At 44.7% G+C, this 17,916-nt stretch overlaps 1 protein-coding gene across 3 annotated transcripts in view; it reads left to right on the top strand.

Moving 5' to 3' along the window:
* The window catches only part of MYO7B (myosin VIIB), a 46,678-nt gene that overhangs the window by 17,275 nt on the left and 11,487 nt on the right, over nucleotides 1-17,916 (top strand). The window contains exons 19-37 of one of the 3 annotated variants that reach the window (XM_068420991.1): nucleotides 950-1,034; nucleotides 2,508-2,639; nucleotides 3,370-3,477; nucleotides 4,068-4,244; nucleotides 4,996-5,205; nucleotides 6,121-6,288; nucleotides 6,566-6,646; nucleotides 7,203-7,330; nucleotides 8,921-9,047; nucleotides 10,434-10,553; nucleotides 11,504-11,677; nucleotides 12,636-12,863; nucleotides 13,303-13,470; nucleotides 14,063-14,180; nucleotides 14,274-14,400; nucleotides 15,153-15,322; nucleotides 16,019-16,200; nucleotides 17,008-17,135; nucleotides 17,684-17,841. In XM_068420991.1, coding sequence (XP_068277092.1) covers nucleotides 950-1,034; nucleotides 2,508-2,639; nucleotides 3,370-3,477; nucleotides 4,068-4,244; nucleotides 4,996-5,205; nucleotides 6,121-6,288; nucleotides 6,566-6,646; nucleotides 7,203-7,330; nucleotides 8,921-9,047; nucleotides 10,434-10,553; nucleotides 11,504-11,677; nucleotides 12,636-12,863; nucleotides 13,303-13,470; nucleotides 14,063-14,180; nucleotides 14,274-14,400; nucleotides 15,153-15,322; nucleotides 16,019-16,200; nucleotides 17,008-17,135; nucleotides 17,684-17,841 — 2,789 coding nt within the window. Of the gene's footprint in view, nucleotides 1-949; nucleotides 1,035-2,507; nucleotides 2,727-3,369; nucleotides 3,478-4,067; nucleotides 4,245-4,995; nucleotides 5,206-6,120; nucleotides 6,289-6,565; nucleotides 6,647-7,202; nucleotides 7,331-8,920; nucleotides 9,048-10,433; nucleotides 10,554-11,503; nucleotides 11,678-12,635; nucleotides 12,864-13,302; nucleotides 13,471-14,062; nucleotides 14,181-14,273; nucleotides 14,401-15,152; nucleotides 15,323-16,018; nucleotides 16,201-17,007; nucleotides 17,136-17,683; nucleotides 17,842-17,916 lie in introns of all 3 variants that reach the window. The other 2 variants (XM_068420989.1, XM_068420990.1) reach the window with 2 other exon arrangements.

Below are 17,916 nucleotides of genomic sequence, written 5' to 3'. Positions count from 1 at the left end.
ACTATAAAACATGACACAAATGCCCAAAAACGTCCCCCTTTTTTTCAAACTCTGCCTGCTGTCTAACAGAGTATCACCTCTCCCTGAAAGAGAGGGGAAGGCCTCACCTCACTTTTATTTTTAAACCGTCAGAGCGATGTGCCGCTTCTGACAGCTACAGTGTGACAGCTTTTACCCTGGGAACTTCATCTTTCTCAGATGGGCTCCTAGTCCTGGCAGTCAGGACACTGGGGAGCGAGTGGTCATCAGATGGGGGAGTTAACTTCTCCAGGCTTGGTGCAAGGGCTTTTTCAGTTCTTACAGAGCTCTCCCACTACAGCAATGATTTTGGTCTTCAGTTGCTATGAGGATTTTTGCAGCATTAAGGGCAAAGTCAGCTCAGATGTATCAAGGTGGATTAGTAATAGTTGTATTTCATCCTTTCTACTAGCAAATGGATAGCAACAGGAAAACACTTTGTGAGCTCAACTGATTCATGGTGCTGCTTCACTTGCAGAACGAGCTGAGCCTAGGTGAAATCTCCTAAGGCCTTTATTGACAGAAAAGGTCAGGCAAAACCAGTCTACTCTGGCCTTTCCATCAGCATGGAGAACACGTAAGCAGACAAAATGCTTTGAGCGAGGATAATTTTGAAGCATGTGGTACAAAAGTATCTGACCAGACTAATATTTCTGCTGCAACATAATACTTTTCTGGAGCTACTCAGAAGCAGGAAGAATAGCCCTCACTGAGCTTCAATCTTGCCCTGGCAAGATGTCTACAAATAATTGAGCTAGTTAGTTTAACAACAGCTTTCCTGGCTCTAGTGTTTCTAGACAGCAGATAAGGCTGAGATCAGACTGTAGACATCCCATGAAAGGAAAAAAAAGGCCACCTTATTCTTTACTATTATCCTAAGAGGCAGCAGAAATAACCTATTGCTTGTCACCTCACCTATCTGTCTGCTTAGGAAGCAGTTTCTGAAGCAGAGGAAGTCTGCTGTAGCCATTCAGTCAGCCTGGCGAGGCTACTGCTGCCGGAAGGATTTCAGAATGGTAAGAGGCGGGTGTATATATAAATATTTATATATGTATATATTTGTGTGTGTGTTTATATACTATGCCCTACCAGACTGAGTGGAGAATTAGGAATGAATATATTCACAACTGAAGAGAGGAGAGGCAAGATAGCAGGGTATAAATAAGGGTGTAAAGTCCAAGAGGGCTCTGGGACCTCTCAGGGCTTGCTGAACCTGTGACATTTCTGCTTTCTGGTGAAATAGTAACCCAACTAACCTCTGGCAGGCCTGGCTCCAGTGTCCTGATGTATGAGTGATTCCACACTTCTAGGCAGGAGTCCAAGGCTAGCATTTGTACATCACCACCATGATATAAGCAAAGTGTCTTCCAAACTGTTACAGGAAAACTGAGAATCTGTAAAAAATTACCAGAAAAATCATTATATCCATCTCACATTATTATAAATATTGGCTGATCTTCTATAGATGGTGGGTCTTGTGAGTGAGGAAAGCTACACCATATTGGGGGCTGTGTCCATTTAGCCCATACCCAGGGCTAAACAATAACCAGTTGTTCTACCACTCAATCTCCCCTCCCCAACCAAGAAAGGGAATTGGGAAAAGGAGGGAGACTCGTGGGTTGAAATTAAAACAGATTTAATTAAATAAGAAAAAGAATATTGATGTTAATACAAAAGACACAAAATTATACTTAGCTCATAGAGGGGTGGCAAGTCCCTCCAGAGACAGCATCCATTGAGAAGACCATAACAAAGAGCCCCCCCTCCCCACAAGCTTTCCCTTTTATAGGGAACATGACGTTAATGTTATAGAACACACCTGAGGGCCAGCCTGGGGCAGCTGCCCTGGATTTAACTGCTAATGGCCTTGATCACCATCCCACAGCTGGCCACAAACTGAAACAGAATGAAACAGAAAAGTGATTCTATACATTTTATCCCTGCAAAACCAGGACAGGGGCACTCACATATTGTGTGTTGAGTGGCAGGGATTATTATTAATATATCCCATACATCCCATTTGCAAGGGGCAGGAGGAAAAACTGCCAGTTTCAGTCAGAAACATTTTCGATGCCACATCAGTGATGCAATTCCTGTCTGAAGAGCCAGGCTGTTGTCATGCACTCTGCCCCATCCTCCTCTGCTGCTTCTCTTGAGATTGTCATACCCATCTCTCCAAGGACATTGATTTTTTTTTTCCATTCACTTGGCTTCATTTCTGCTCTCTTCCCTCCCTTGTCATAATCCCAGGCTATCATTGTCACTTCCTGGAGCCACTCCCTAGAACAGATCCCCAAAAGAACTCTATATAATCTAGTTTTAAAAGCCTAGTACTGGCAGAAAACAAAGCATAAAGGGCAGTATTACATTAGCCCCTTCCAGTGTCTTTATCCAGTTACTGAATTTTGTTACCTTCTATTCATCCCAACTGACTACCAGTCTCAATGGTTTTGAACCCTGATCACTTCTTTTTCCTCCACCTCCTACAGGTTATGCTGGGTTTTGGGCGCTTGCAGGCCCTCTACCGCAGCCGGCTGCTTGCTAAACAGTATGAAGCAACCCGGGCTCATGTCATCAGTCTTCAAGCCATGTGCCGTGGTTACCTAATGCGTCAAAAGACAGCAGAGCAGAAGAAAGCTGTATGTGTTATACAGGCATACACAAGGGGCATGTTTGCTCGCCGAATCTACCAGAGGATGAAGAGGGAGGTATGCTCACAGATACCTTGTGAACACGTCATTTCTATGAAGTTCTGATAGAGATTTAATGACCAGCAAGTGTTGCCACAGCATAGCACTGGATGTGGGTATTTACTTTGGGATATTTTATTTTGAGCTCTTGTCAAGTACGAAAGCAGAGTTTTAAGCAGACAATCTTGTTTACGTTTGCTTTCTGTGTTCATTATCACAGATCAAAACTTCACTGACAGAGCTGGAATGTTTTTGACAGAAGGGAGGAGAAAAGATAAGATGTGCATGTGTATCAGTCCCTCCTGCAAGGGAAGATACATTTCTACAGCGAGGCCTGATAATGTCACTTAGGGATCCCTTCAAAAGGGAATCCTAATGCAGTGTGTCGTGGTATGTGCTGCCAGAGAAAACCCTGTAATTACTACCTTGGCAGTCCCTAGCACATGGGAGCCCTTTCTAGGATTTCCTTTCTGTATTAATGCTGTACAAAAAGGATGAAGCCAGTCTGCAGATTTCTGCCCATGGCCTGTTCCCTAAAATGCCAAATCTAGAACTGAGTCCCTGTTGAGATGAAGTCCTGGTGTGGCCAGCTTGTTAATGGCAGAAGGGAGCCGGCTCAGCAGTAGTGGAAACAGTCACAGAGTGGTCCTGTTGTCCACAGAATAACTGCAAGCTGGAAGCCAGGAATATCCGCTTGGAAGAAGAGAAACGTCTCATCCAAGTCCTTGGACCGGTGAAGGCAAGGGAAGAAGCTATGAGATTAGAAAACGTAAGTATGTTGGCAGAGGAACACTGAATGCTACGTTCCTTGGCTGGCAAGATAGCTTGCCCAGCTCACACCTGCGGCTTGCTCAAAGATCTGAGCACTGCTACACTTTAATGAAAAGCAGACATAGTTGTAAACCTATTTGTAACGATGTTTTAGAAATGGGACAAGGCAAACACGTGCACATTTCTGTTTGCAGTATGAGCTGGCACTTTAGCCAAACATGCACAATGCTGTTACAGCCCCCAACACAAAACAGTTTTAAATTTTAAATAATGTGGGGGTTTCTGCTGTTAGGAATTCTGTGTTTTTCCTGTATTATCTCTTGTTGATAAAGTTCTTGAAAAATTGCCCATCATTACCAATAGGCCAGGAGTGTATAAGGAGAGCTGTAAGAGCAAGGCCCTGCTGCTGATGTGCTAGGTCTTTGTGAGTGCTTAGCAGAAGCAACATTTGACTTGACATTCCAACGCTGCACTAGCAGAGCTGGACCTCACTGTCATAACACCTTTGTAACAGTGTTTCATCCTCATACCCATTCATTCTAGCAGAATGATGTTCCAGTCATGCCTAACCAGCCTCTATGTTTAAAGGAACACCTGGCTAATCTGGAGAGAGAGGACACAGAAGCAAGACAAAGGAGGAATGCTCTTGCCAATAAACCAACAAATCATGATGTTATCAGCGACCAAGAAATGGTGGACAAAATTTTTGGGTTTTTACCTTCTATGATCGGAGGCCAAGAAGGACAGGCTCCTCTGGGTTTTGAGGTACAGAGCTGCAGACTGGTAACGGGTCATGTTCATCCCTCCTGTAAGTCCATTGACTTTGTTGGAATTCCATCAGTGGTGAATTCTGTTTAATGAACTTCTGTACAGTGAAAGAATCATCCAAATTAGTCATCTAGACAGTCTCTTCGGGATCTGCTTCCAGAGGTCAGTTCCCAAAAGTTTTTGGTCACATGCAGTTTGGGGACTATGTGTCTTCAAAAGCTACTGAACATTTGTTTCTTTGGCCCAGCAGACCCTCACCAAATAGTGCCACTCTCTGCATTTTGGTACCAACCACATGTTCTGTTGACAGTGCTCTCAGTGATTTTCTGCCTGAAACAAGCTGGAAGTTCATGACCCAAGTTATCCCATGTTCTTAAAAGCAAACTTTGAGATATACTGGTCCTGACAGCTGTGGAGGATGGAATCGGGTAGGGAGAGATAGGCAGAGTAGAATGGTCTGGGTTAGTGCAGGATGTGAGCAATGAGATAGCACCTGGATCTTCCATCAGCAATGTTCTTGCTGAAGACCAAGACAGGAAGGTCATATGGAATGGATGCATCTCAGAAGGACAAGCTCTGAGTCCCGATGATCTGTTGGTAGCAGCTGAAAATAGCTTTGGGGTAGCTGGAAAGCCAAATTTTGGAGGACCTATGGCCAAGAAAAAAAAAACAAACAAAAAAAGAATGTAAAGTAGGAATATCAGAGTACAGGGAAAGAAAATATGCTTCTTCCTCATGTTCTGCGCAGGACTTGGAAACAAAGCCTAACAAGCTGGACGAGGTGGACCTGGACATGGTTCCCATGAGTGTGGAGCTAGAAGAGGAAGCAGATGGCTTGGAAGAGTACACCTTCCAAAAGTTTGCAGCTACTTATTTCCAGGGGTCATCTACACACACACATATCCGGAGACAGCTGCGGCACCCACTACTCTACCATGATGACAAGGACAATGTCCTGGTATGTTGCTCCTTGTTGTTGTTGAACCTGCTCCCTCCACAGCCCTGGCTTCTACAGCTCCCCTCATCCTTGCGTCCCTCCACCTCTGGCACAGCCCTGGGAACCAGAGACTTTAGAGCCAAGCAGATAGTCCTAAGCACTTGTACGAAAGTAGTAGTTCCCATCAGCATTTTTTGGCACTTTGCAGGCAGGCACTTCACACACATACCTGCCCAACACAAGATCTCTGGTCACCTTTAGCCTGCCTAAAGAAGGAACTCTGAGGCTTGTGCTGACTTCTCCAGCTACCCTTTGCGGGCAAAAACAGACTGGAGAGAAGAAACATGAGCTCACCATCTCTCTGCTCTTGTTAGGGTTGCTGGTCTGTGAGTTAGGACAGAACAGGAAGGCCCAGGCCCCAGTTTTCCTGTTGAACCATAGGGGGATTAGGAGGGGAGTTTTTCTTGATGCTGAGCAGCCTTGCAGAATGGAGGATCCCATGCTGCAAAAACTTTGCTATTACTTGGCTTTCTAGTTCTGGGCATGAGGGCTCCTGGAAGAGTTCACTCCACTGCTTGTCTGGGTGGGTAAATGCAGAGTGTAGTTCAGCCAAGGATTCTCTGCCTCACTGCAGCCACAGCACACCTACAAGGTGTCAGTAAAGGGAATGGTGAAGGCTCAGCAATCACAGAGCAAATCTGACATTCCCACTAGAGCTGCACCCTCTTCCTTTAGCATGAGAGTGTTGTGAATGTTGCTCTCATGTTGTTTGACATGACAGTAAACTCCTGGTATAAATGGCAGGAGGAGACGGGCATTGTAACAGCTTGGTAACAGTTGGGTAGAGGAATAAAATGCTCTCATCTGAACAGGAAGGAAAGGCACGAGGCCATTGGTTCTCTTGGCAGTTTCTGACTGTGCTTTCTGCCACTACAGGCTTCTCTAGTCGTGTGGGTTATCATCCTGAGGTTCATGGGCGACCTGCCAGAGCCCGCAATGTTTGCCAAGAATGCCACCACCAAGAGTGGCTCCGTGATGACACAGATATATGACACACTTGGCAGGAAAAAACAAGTCCCGATCAGGAACAACAGCCCAAATATGGTGAGAAGAGCAGGTTATGTCTGTATTTTCATTTGCTTTCCTTGGTTTCTGTGCTGTTCTACCAAGAGTGAGAAAAGCAAAGGAACCCTTTCATGCTACTGTACCTGAAATGCCCCAAGTGCAAAAGGGCCCTTGTCAGTCCTGGAAGGACACTGCAGCTCCTTCGGGCAGCAGAGGACAAACCAAAAACATCTCCATTTCAGCTTCTTTCCTTCCTTAATGAATCATTCTTGCTGGGGATTAAACTAATTTCCTATAATGGTAATGTGTGTTGTAGGGAGAAAGCAGAAAGGATAACAAGATTTCAAAGGGGATCTCTTCTCTGAAGCTGAAACGGTCGTCCAAGTTGACAGGGAAGGTAAGAGCTGGAAATAAATTTCTCCTCCTAAGTCTTTTTGCCTGGAACCCTGTCTTCAGCTTCTGATGGTTGTTATGTGACAGCAATCTCCCAGCTGGGAACTTGTTCCCTCACCAAGCCAGTGCAGCCCTGTGTATGGGATACCTGGTGCCCTGTTCTTTTGAAACTCTCCCCATGTGCAGTGCTGTCATTCATTCTCTGGCAGATTAACTCTGTCCCTTCCCGCTGGACACAGGGAACAAGTTATTACTGAGAATTGTTGGTATTACAGAACAGCTTGCCCAAAGCCCTGAGCAGACTGAGAACCACCATGTGCTTAGGGCTGTACAGGACAGTACAAGAAAGTTCTCCTAGCCAGTAATAGTGCTGTAACAGTGCATTTTATGAGTTAGCTTGAGAGAGGGGAAAATATGGCCTGTTCCTAACTGCTCCTGCACTGAGCAGAAAGAGTTTTAGCCAGAAAGATAGCGAAGGAATGTCTCTCATTTCTGGGAGAGCTGCCTGGTAAGAGAGGAGGTTTCTAGAGCACTCTGGGCTTCTGCTTGGTCTCTTTCAGGTGACAGACCAGCTGAAAAGCGGAGAAGAGGCTTTCCAAGAGGACAGCTCGATCTCTGAAAGACCTATGTCCAACCTCGAAAAAGTGCACTTCATTATTGGCAATGCAATTCTGCGCCCTGCCATCAGGTAGGGAATTTGTACCTCCTTTCTAGGACCAGGCACCCATTACATCAAGGAAATCCAGCATCCCCTTTTCACAGTCCCGGGGCATTTTCCAAATGCTGGAAATGTCTCACATTTATCTTTGGGGATTCCTGACTGAAAGCCCAAGCTAGTCACATAGAACTGAGACTGTAGGCCACACACCTCTTGGGAGGATGGTTCACCTTTATCCAAGGGGGCAGAGGATGACTCCTTTACTGCCTTTTCTGGTATCTTCAACTTGTAGCTTAGGTCAGCTGCCTCCATGTATGGCTTTCTGAACACCCCACAGATACGCAATGAGGCAGAGCTCAGGGCTGTAACCCTCTAACACCTGAAGGTGGAACACAGCCCTAGTATGAGGGAGAAGAAACACTCAGAAGAGACAACAAGAAATACGGAGTTAGTGTACACTAGGTATGTGAGAGATGTGTGAACCTCCATTTCCCAATAGCCTGTTTCTGAGCCCTCAAGCAACGTCACCACATCAGAGATGGTTGAAGGCCTGGCTTACTATACATATACTATATATATATGATATACTGGCTTAGTATATATTAGCCCCTCGAAGAAGAAATCCTGCTTACAAGTGGTGTGAGGCTGGATCTTAGGCCAAGCATGGTGTGAGGATGAGACAGAGCTGGTTGGCTCTAACCTGACCCTGTGAATTCTCTCCTCCATTTTAGCCCATTTTAGCTTATGCAATGCTTTTCCGTAACAAAACCTACGGGCACAGACCCTGCCTTGACCTCAGTGTGGGCTGCATTCCTCTCTACATAGACACTTTGTTTCAGTCAAGATGCTCCCAGAAGCAGATCCTCAGCCAGCAAAAATTGCCTTCAATCCATGTGTTGTAACATTCACAAGCTAAGCATCTACTCCCTCAGTCTGTGTTTCATCATATGCCCTATCTAGGAACAAAAACCTCATCCACCTTGTGTCCTCCCACATCAGACTTGCCAAATGTGTGTTCCAAGAGTCCAGAAAACCTAAGATTGTTTTTAAATAGCATTTTTGTTTATATGCAGCTTTTTGTGTCTGTTTCCCACATGTCCTTGCTGCAGGCAACGTGCATTTTCAGAAGCTCACTCTGAAGCACCCTTTCCTCCATTCCTGTCCAAGGACTCCAGATTTCCTAAAAATATAAAATTAAGCATGGTGTCTCCCTGTCCTTATCCCAAAATCCACATATGAGCAGACAGACAAGAGACACAAGCTACACACTGTAGAGAGCTTAGAGCAAGGATCAAATGTAGGGGGGGACAGCAAGGCCATTTCAGAGCTGGATGACCCAGCAATTGTTATCCCTGCACAGCCCCACTGCTTGTCACAGGAGGTATTCCAGCATGGGAATTGCACTTGAACTGCTCGAGTAACAAGGGGTGGCAAAGGGCACTAAGCATACCTTGAGCCTTTCCCATGGTACGGCACAGGTGGTATCCTGGTTAACGTGGTTAAACCTAGCTCAGATCTACTTCATCATGCTGCAATCACGCCAAGCTTGCAGTAGAAATGTAGCCAAAGACAGTTCAGACAGTGAATCATTATCTGTTGCTTTCACATGTTTTATTACAGAGATGAGATTTATTGCCAGATTTGCAAACAACTCACTGAAAACAGCAACAGGAGCAGCTATGCTCGAGGCTGGATCCTTCTGTCACTTTGCCTTGGTTGCTTTCCTCCTTCAGACACATTTGTGAAGGTACACTACTGACCTTTCCTACAGCAGCTTAATGCCTTAGCTGATCTGGTTTCTGATGTATTTTGATGTTTGGATACAAACAGCCACATAAACTGTTTGGCTGCCATAGCAGTTGGTGCTGTGATTTTAGCAGAAACTTGTGATTTTAGCAGAAACTCGTGATTTTAGCAGAAACTCTCTCCTATGCTTATCTGGGAATTTAAATAAATGATTGCTGTACTCACATTTAATTCTTTTTCATTACATGCCATACAAGTCGGGTTCTGTTGTTGATCTCAGCCCTCATTTAGCTGTCTCCGGTTACAATCCTAGTGATTAAATATACTCGGGAGTCTGGTATAAAATCACTCCCTGTATTTTACCAGTTCTTACCCTACATCTCCAAGCCCTACAAAATCCAATAGAGATTTGGGCTTTTTCGTCATTTTGTTAAATACATTAATTTTCAAATTTAAGTGGATGATAAATCCAGTTCATCACAGAAAAAAACAAAACACCACCACTTGTGGCTCCAACTTGACATCCTCCCAGGTCTTAGAGGCAAACAGAATCCACAGGTATCCCTGGATCTTCAGCCTTGCTTTACTGACACCCTACCTCAAATGATTAATCTAATAATAAATTCTGCCCAGTGGCCACTACTTGGAACAAACCAACCACAAGCCATAGACCTATTTTGACACCAGTCTTAATCCAAAGTCTGCGCACCATGCAGAATTCACAAAAGACCTGACTTCCTCTAGTTCTCTTTTCCTAAATCCATGCCCTACCTCTAGGAATATTCTTAGTTATTAAAACAACCAGGTAACTGACCCATGCTTGCACTAAATACAAGTATGTAAATACAAGTCCATGTTAATATCACGTCATCCAAGATAACAGAGTCATACAAATTCCAAAAGCTCAGTTTATCCAATCCTTCTATTCCAATGTCCAGTCTTAATTGTGGACTTCAAGCCTTGATATTGCCAGATAACTTAGTAAAACTAAAGGTAACCATAATCAGCAGCCCTAATCTGCAATTAAGCCCTCTTCCAGCACTTCGGTTCATACAGAATGTCACAAGACTCCAGGCTCTCCAATTGGAAAGACTGACCCTTGCTCTCACCTAATCATAAGAATAAAGTCTCCACTGTCTAATATTCATCATACAGTTGCACATAGCGAATGGACTGACACAAGCCTTCCTCTTTAGTCTAAAAGCTTTGCAGAATGAGGGAAAACTTGATGTCTCAAACCTCCTTTTCCAAAACACTAACCTTTAACACTTTCTGGTGAACTATAAGCTAACTGATCACTCCAATCCAGTCTACCAGCTGCAGACGGTTTCTAGTGTTTTATGAAGATTAGTGTTTCCTAACTCTTTCTTACGCTCTGTGCATATAGTACCTGTTGAATTTCATCCACCATGGGCCCACAGGCTATGCACCATACTGTGCGGAACGCCTGAGACGTACCTACGTCAACGGAGCACGGACTGAACCTCCGAGCTGGCTGGAACTTCAGGTAGCAACTTCCTTTTTGCTAAGTTATATTCACAGAATCACAGAATGTTAGGGCTTGGAAGGGACCTCGAAAGATGATCTAGTCCAATCCCCCTGCCAGAGCAGGATTATATTGATCTGTGTCATTTTATGCTGTATTATATTTACTAACCTGTGCTAAGAGATCTTCCTAAATCCAATAATGGAAATCAATTGCACAAGGGGATTGATGACCAGCTGCCTTGGTCTGGACAGCTTCTTAGATACACCTCTTCTGGCTATTCAGTTAACCTAAACCCAGTGGAGGATGTAAGTTATAAGCTGCAACACGTGATTTGCAGGGAGATACCTCTGTCCACTCAGGAGCCACAGGCCAGAACCACCTCCCGAGGGAAGCTCTTACCATCATTTGTAGAAAGAACTGAAGGGGGTTTATGCTTTTAAGGAGGAAGTGTGTATGATAGGGCTACATTGCCCTCCCCCTTCCTTTAAATGTCACCCTAGCAATTAGAAGTCACACACACACACATGTGCACATACCCCCCCTTAAGTGAAGGCCTCAGTTCAATTCCTTCCTAAATCTGAGTGACCCCATTGCCTAACACATACCTCCCTGGGCAAAATGCTTGCTGCAGGCCATGTCTCCACTGATGCATGTAAGGCTGTACCCGAAAGTCATCAGGCCAAATAAGGCTCACGAAAAGCCTATCAGTCTACACTGTTATGTGATAATCAACTCCCCTGAGCTGTGGGGAGGAGGGAACTTGATTCCAGTGCTGCTCCAGGGATGTAATTTATATTTAAGACTCACCATGAATTGAAGAAACTGTGTGGGCGTTGGAGATTCACTTAAAGATTGTTGACTAGGGTGTAAAGTGTGTGGAGCTCTTAAATCTAAATGCTGTCTTCATTCTTCACAGAAAAGTAAGGTTTGCCCATAATTTGTTTCTCTCATTTGACTCTGACTTACAGGCAACAAAGCAGAAGAAACCCATTATGTTTAATGTCACCCTGATGAATGGCCAAAGCATCACTGTCCCTGCAGACTCTGCTTCCACTGCCAAAGAGATCTGTCAGTTCATAGCAGATAAAACTGAACTGAAGGATGTGTTTGGTTTTTCGCTCTACATTGCTGTGTTTGATAAGGTAAAGTGTAGAAAAATAGAACAAAAGTTCCCTTCTCTTTCTGTGGAATTGCTGCTGTCCACTCAGCCTCACTGAGGACTCCCTCTGACTTCTGGAAGCATCCCCGTCCCAGTCCTATGCTCAGACCAAATCAGTTCTGAATCCCAGCTGAATCTCAGGACCTGATAATCCTATTCTGCCTTTCTGCTGGCTGGCCACTTAGCAATTCCTGCTGCAGGCCTGTGAGGTTCCCTTTGCCAGGTCACATAATTGACTAGTGTCCCTGCTCCCACGCATGGGCAGCGCAGCACTGTGGTCTCCCCCCATGTTCTGGGATCCCACCTGCTCGTCATGCATGCTGCACTGCAGAACTGCTGGAGCAGGGTGAAACGAGCAGGTCTCACACGCTAAGGATCTCTGCTCAAAGATATATTTCCCACCTGCACTGCTGCACATAACTTTCTTGTCCTGTCTTACAGTGCTGCTGATGCAGCATTGAAAGCCAAGGTCCTTGCCAGGGCTGCGGCTGTCAGCTCACATGCTGGCATTTTAGCCTCTCCTTCCCTTTGCTTCTTTTTACAGTAATGCTGTAAACCAGCCATACACAGCAGAACGACATCTTGGTGCTCAGAGTTAGGCACCAATTGCAATGAAATTAATTCAGAGATGGCATTTTTGTTTAGATTACAGCAACACTTGCACGTGCACTTAAGGGGACATACAGGGGATAAGCAAAGTACAAGGAGACAAATAGAAGATTGCAAACCAGAGCTGCTTTGTCTTAATTTCCAAGTTATTTTTCCCGATACCATCCCTGTGCATAAAAATACACACGTTTACCAAAGTACAACTTGCACACCCATCTGCTTACCTTTTTGGAGTTTTTCTTGCTGTCAGGAGACCAGGAGCTTTGGGTTTGTTGTCCTTCACTCAGATCCGAAGCAGGCACACCAGTAAATGCCGTGTCCCATTGTTGTAGGTGTGGTCACTGGGCGGGGGACGAGATCACGTCCTGGATGCCATCTCTCAGTGTGAGCAGCTAGTGAAGGAGCGGGGCACACACGAACGCAATGCGCCCTGGCGGCTCTACTTCCGGAAGGAAATCTTCACCCCCTGGCACAACTCCCAGGAGGATCCGATCAGCACGGATCTCATTTACCACCAAGTCATCCGTGGCATCCGGTTTGGAGAGTACCGCTGTGAGAAGGTGGGTCTCCTTACTCATCCTCCTAAAGAGACAAAACTACATTACATTTCCCACATTAAAAAGCAGAAAGATGAATGAAGTTTCTAGTGGCTGTGAACAACCCTTCCCTTCCTAATGGACAGTTCCTGTCCAGGTGATAGTGCCAGCTGTCACACTGGCAGCTGTAATTAATACTTTTTTTTTTTCCTGCAATTTTCAGTTCATGTGGCAGCTGGAGGCATGTCCAAAGGGGCAATTTAGGTCCTTTTAAAGTATCTTTGCTAACAATCCCTTTGATGCTATGATTGTGTGAAGTTCATCTCTCCTTATGCTGTATGACTGTCAAGAGTTATCCAAAAATGGAGAAAACCCCATTCCTAAAATGGCTTCAAGGTTGAATGAGGCTAACGGGATTTTATGACATCTTTCTAGGCCTCTTTTAACAGATTAATTGTTTCAGGAGGAGGATTTGGTGGAGATAGGTGCAAAATATTGTTACATCCAGTTTGGAGATTCCATCCACAATGAACTTGTGGAGAAGGTGCTGCATGACTGTATCCCAGTGAAACAGCTGAAGTCCAAGCCCCTGGAAAAGTGGGTGAGCCTTATAACCTACGCACATGCTAAGGTAAGGGGTTTGGCTGGCACTGCTGGGTAGCCACTCTCAAGCACCAGCTGCTTCTTCTTTCACCATTTCCTTTTATGAATAGTCTGTTGAGGGAAGAAGGAAAAACATCTCAGTTTGTATATCTCAAATAGTTAATTAAGACTGGGAGAGCAAAGAACCTTTCCACTCACTCTTCCATATAGGGCTCAACAGGGGGGCAGAATGAAAAAGTATATTTAAATCTCTGAATAGAGTATCTTCTAAGGCTCTCCATGTTACATTTGACAATTGAGTCAGGATGGGCATGGATGGAATGATCTGGATGGGTTACCTGAATTATTTCCATGGCACCCAAAGTGTGTTAGACTCTGAATAGATCAGTCAGTGGGGATTTGAGGGAAATTTGGGATCCATATGCCTGTGGGCAGCCTCAGCTGCATGTGGCTTGGGCCCCTGGATGCTGTTTCTGATTTGACTTTCTCCAGGTACCCTTGACACCAGTGATAGCAGAGGGCTGTTGGGAACCTCTGGGATCAAGCCTGCTCTTTATTGTTTGCAGATCACGCAAACCACATTTGACTGAGAAAACCTTGGGTATCTCTTTATATTGCAGGCCCCATACACACAGGACCGTCTCTCCCGTCAGACTGTGAAGGAACAACTTGTAGATTTTGCTCGCTTTCAGTGGCCTTTGCTTTTTTCCCGATTCTTTGAAGTAACTAAGTTTTCAGGTAATGCCTGGAGCCAGGGAGTAGAGATCAGGTGTAAGATCAATAGAGGAGGACTTGTATAGCATTGATAAGGAGTTTTTTCTACATTTTCAGGTCCCAGCTTGCCCAAGAACCACTTTATCGTTGCCGTAAATTGGAAAGGTATCTGCTTCTTGGATGAGTCAGAAAAGCGGCTCCTTGAGTTGACCTTCCCAGAGATAACTGGCATCCACACCAACAGGTGAGCGTCCCAGAAAGACAAGATCTGAAGAAGGCATCTCTGCCCATATTCAGAAAGTATCTTCCATGTAGCAGGGAGGTGTACTTTCTCTGCCGTCCCCGTAGGTGATTGGATCTGAGCCTGGAAAGGTAGTTTAGCCTAGGTCTGGGAAACAGAAAGGCACATGTTCTGAGCAGCCTGTAAAGGAAATTCTGGAATGGCTGAATCTTCCCAGCTGGTGGAAGGGAAGATGATCCTGCTCAGTCAGAAAGGTTTAAAGAAGCACAAACATGCATCAAGAATGGCCCAAATAACTAACATAGTTAAGCCATCGTCTGTTATGCATAATGGGAGTTCGTGTGATTCTCAGGTGTGATGGACCTGAACAGGATAACTGAGGGAAAGAGGGTAACCATGGGCTTGTTCAGGGCACACATCCTTGCATCAGATCACTCAGAGAGCAAGGTCTTATATATACAAAAATACCTCTGTGAGGACTGTCACAGATTTAATTAGTTGCCCAGTTTCTCCAAAAGAAGGGTGTTCTTTTGTCTGTAATTAAGCACCATTGTACAAAACATGGTGGAGTCCAGAGTGAACCTGAACCACTTCAGTCCTTCACAGGACCAACTCATGAGAAGGCAAATTAAGAACCACCAATACTCACTGTAAGGGAGTTGTCTGCAAGGGGGTGTAGGTGCCTTGGCTGTGATTGTAGATGGGTCTGTAAGTTTTTAAGACGCTCTGGTAACAAACTGTTGAATAATACATAGGGCAGTGAAGTCATTTGGACAGAGTTGCACTCTCATCACACTTCGTGCCGAGGAGTTTGTCCTGACATCTGTAAACAGCGTTGTCATTGCTGAACTGGTGGTCATGTTCCTGGAAGGACTGAAGAAGAGATCACAGTTCGGTGTGGCAATGCATGAGAAAAAATCCCAAGGTAAGTCCTATAACTTTACTACAGGGTAGGGAAGAAATCTTGAGAGAACCCACAGCACTTGTTTGAAAGAGCTCAAAGGGAACTTCAGCAAGAGTCCCTTTGCTCCAGGAGGGACGCATAGTGACCAGCACAGCAATACAGAGCATAAGGCAATGTGATTCAATACCTTTGCATGCAGATTACCCTTCCTTCTCCCTTCTACTTCTTTGCATATTTTATTTAGATATTACAGTGTCCAACAACTCAGCCTGCTTATAGTAGAAAGTTGGATTTGGGCTCCCTGGAAATACTTTCCAGAAGAATTTCACAGAGGTGGTAAACTGGAAGTTTCTGTGGAATATAGTTGGCTGGAACAGACAAGAGGGAATTAGAATGTAAATATTAACTTCACCTACTTACAATTAGTGAGTTTCTTTCCATGCTTTGCTGCCAGTTCTAGACACAAATTCAGCATACATTTGAATCAAACGGAGTTCTGCCGTTGCTCTCAGCGGATCAAAATCAGGCTGTCAGAGGAAATTTAAGTGATGTCTCTGAAGTGTTACTGGATGATTAACTGTATTTACACAAATCACTTTCTATTGCTAATTGAATTCAAGCCTTCAAAATACAATTCCCCTGTCTGTCACATTGCAATCCCTTTGCATTTTCTTGGGCTGTCAAGCCTGAACAGTACTCCCTTATTCTGTTTTCCAGAAGACCCTGCCATCCTGTCCTTCAAGAAGGGAGACTTGCTGATCTTCACTGAAGACAAAAGGCTGGATGCAAACTCTGGCTGGATCTGTGCCCAGAATGAAAGGACAGGGAAAACAGGGAATGTATTTTTGGAGGAGATCTACATCATTCCTTGTCTCACAAAACCCTCTAGTCAAGTGCTGGTAAGAAAAGCTGAGCACTCTCTTTGAAGAGACTGGAAGATAAATGATAATAACAGTGTTAAATATGATTGAATTTATAACTGCAAGTTAATTGTTCCTCCAAAGTCAGACAAGTTCTATACCTCCCATTGAAGCAAAGCATTTCATTCTGTCCTGTCTGAAAACAAAACTAAACCTAGCCCAAACGCTAAGAAGAAGATTGCAGTTGCACAAAAGCAATGACTTTTGAAATAACAGTCCATTCACCATTAGGGATTTCAGCACCTGGAATTGGTAGCAATTAATGGAAATGGGTGTGCAGTTGAATTCTCCTGCATTCACATTGGGCTTGATTGGTGATCATACATTAGGCCTCAAGGGAAGCTCTAAGTGCAGCAGGTTCCTTTAAAAGAATATAGTCTCCGGGGGAGTCAACACAAGGTTTCCCATTGATCACTCTGCCAACAATTTTGCCTTCAGTTTCGGAGACTCAGTATATCCAATGCTATGCTAACAAGTAAAAAGCTGAAGAAGTTGTGGAAAAACACACTAGTGGTTAGCAGGTCCACTTTTAACAATTGTGCTTTGGATAGTCACACACATTTTGATGGCCACTGCTGTTGGGTCTATGGAAATTACCTCCTTGAGTCTCCTACTCCCAAGTCTTTTTTGAGTCTCTGAAAGACGCTGTTTAGGGGACAGGTCTCCTGCAGCACAGAGCACTCAAGCTTAGTATACACCATCTGCACGTATATGATGAGTAACACCTGACAATGTGTGCAGAGACCTGTGTCCATGTGACATATCTACGTGGCTGTGTCATTCCAGAGTTTGCTGATGATGTCTCCAGACCAGAGGAGGACAGCTTCACAGAACTCCTACATGGACAAACCTGATGAAGAGGATCTCAAAGTGAAGCCTTATACCCTGGAGGAGTTCTCCTATGAACACTTCAGGTGAAGCTCTCTGTGTAGTGTGCGCCCTAGGAAAGTTCTTGTTGATCTTCAGTGATCCTTAAAGCCTAGGATGTAACAGCATCTCCCATTTCTGATTGGGTTTCTTCTCTTTGTTCCCTGTGATTGTGACTTTAGACGTGCAGACATTCAGGCACATGGCCTACTTGTATCTTTTGTCTGCAGAAATGCAAAGGGAAGGGTAGAAGAACCCCAGCTGGACTTATTTCTTTCTAGCAGGCCCTATTCTTACTTCTCACCTCTTCTTCAGCACTTACCAGCCAGCCCTCGCTGGTAACATCTCAGGCCTCAGAGAGTAAGGGAAAAATTAGTCTTCTAAAACCTCTGTTCTTTTTGCAAGCCTTCTCCCTTCTGGATCTACAAGAAACTACATTTTCCTGTTCTTGTTGACCCGCATAATCAAAGGAGACATGCGATCACCATCTTGGGAAAGAACATGCCTAGAGATAAGTCTTTGTGATAATGACCTCCTATGTTGAGAGCGGTACTGATCCAGTAATTTTGTATTGCCTGCACTTGTCTTCATTCAGGACCCCTGAGAAGGAATCCATCAGCAAAGCTGTTCTCCAGAAATCCCGTGGGCGCAGTCAGCTGTGGGCACACTCTAAGGAGCCCTTGAAACAGCCCTTGCTGAAGACAGCATGCACGGACCCTGATCTTCGGGACTTGGCTTGTCAGGCCTTCATTGATATCCTTTCACTCTTCTCTTTGGGACCTGAGAACACTCAGGGGAAGGAAGAGTTAGCTACCTCCACTAAACTCA

The sequence above is a fragment of the Nyctibius grandis genome, chromosome 32 (genome assembly GCF_013368605.1).
Source record: "Nyctibius grandis isolate bNycGra1 chromosome 32, bNycGra1.pri, whole genome shotgun sequence".
NCBI classification, from domain to species: domain Eukaryota; kingdom Metazoa; phylum Chordata; class Aves; order Nyctibiiformes; family Nyctibiidae; genus Nyctibius; species Nyctibius grandis.
This window is presented reverse-complemented; position numbering and strand designations above follow the sequence as displayed.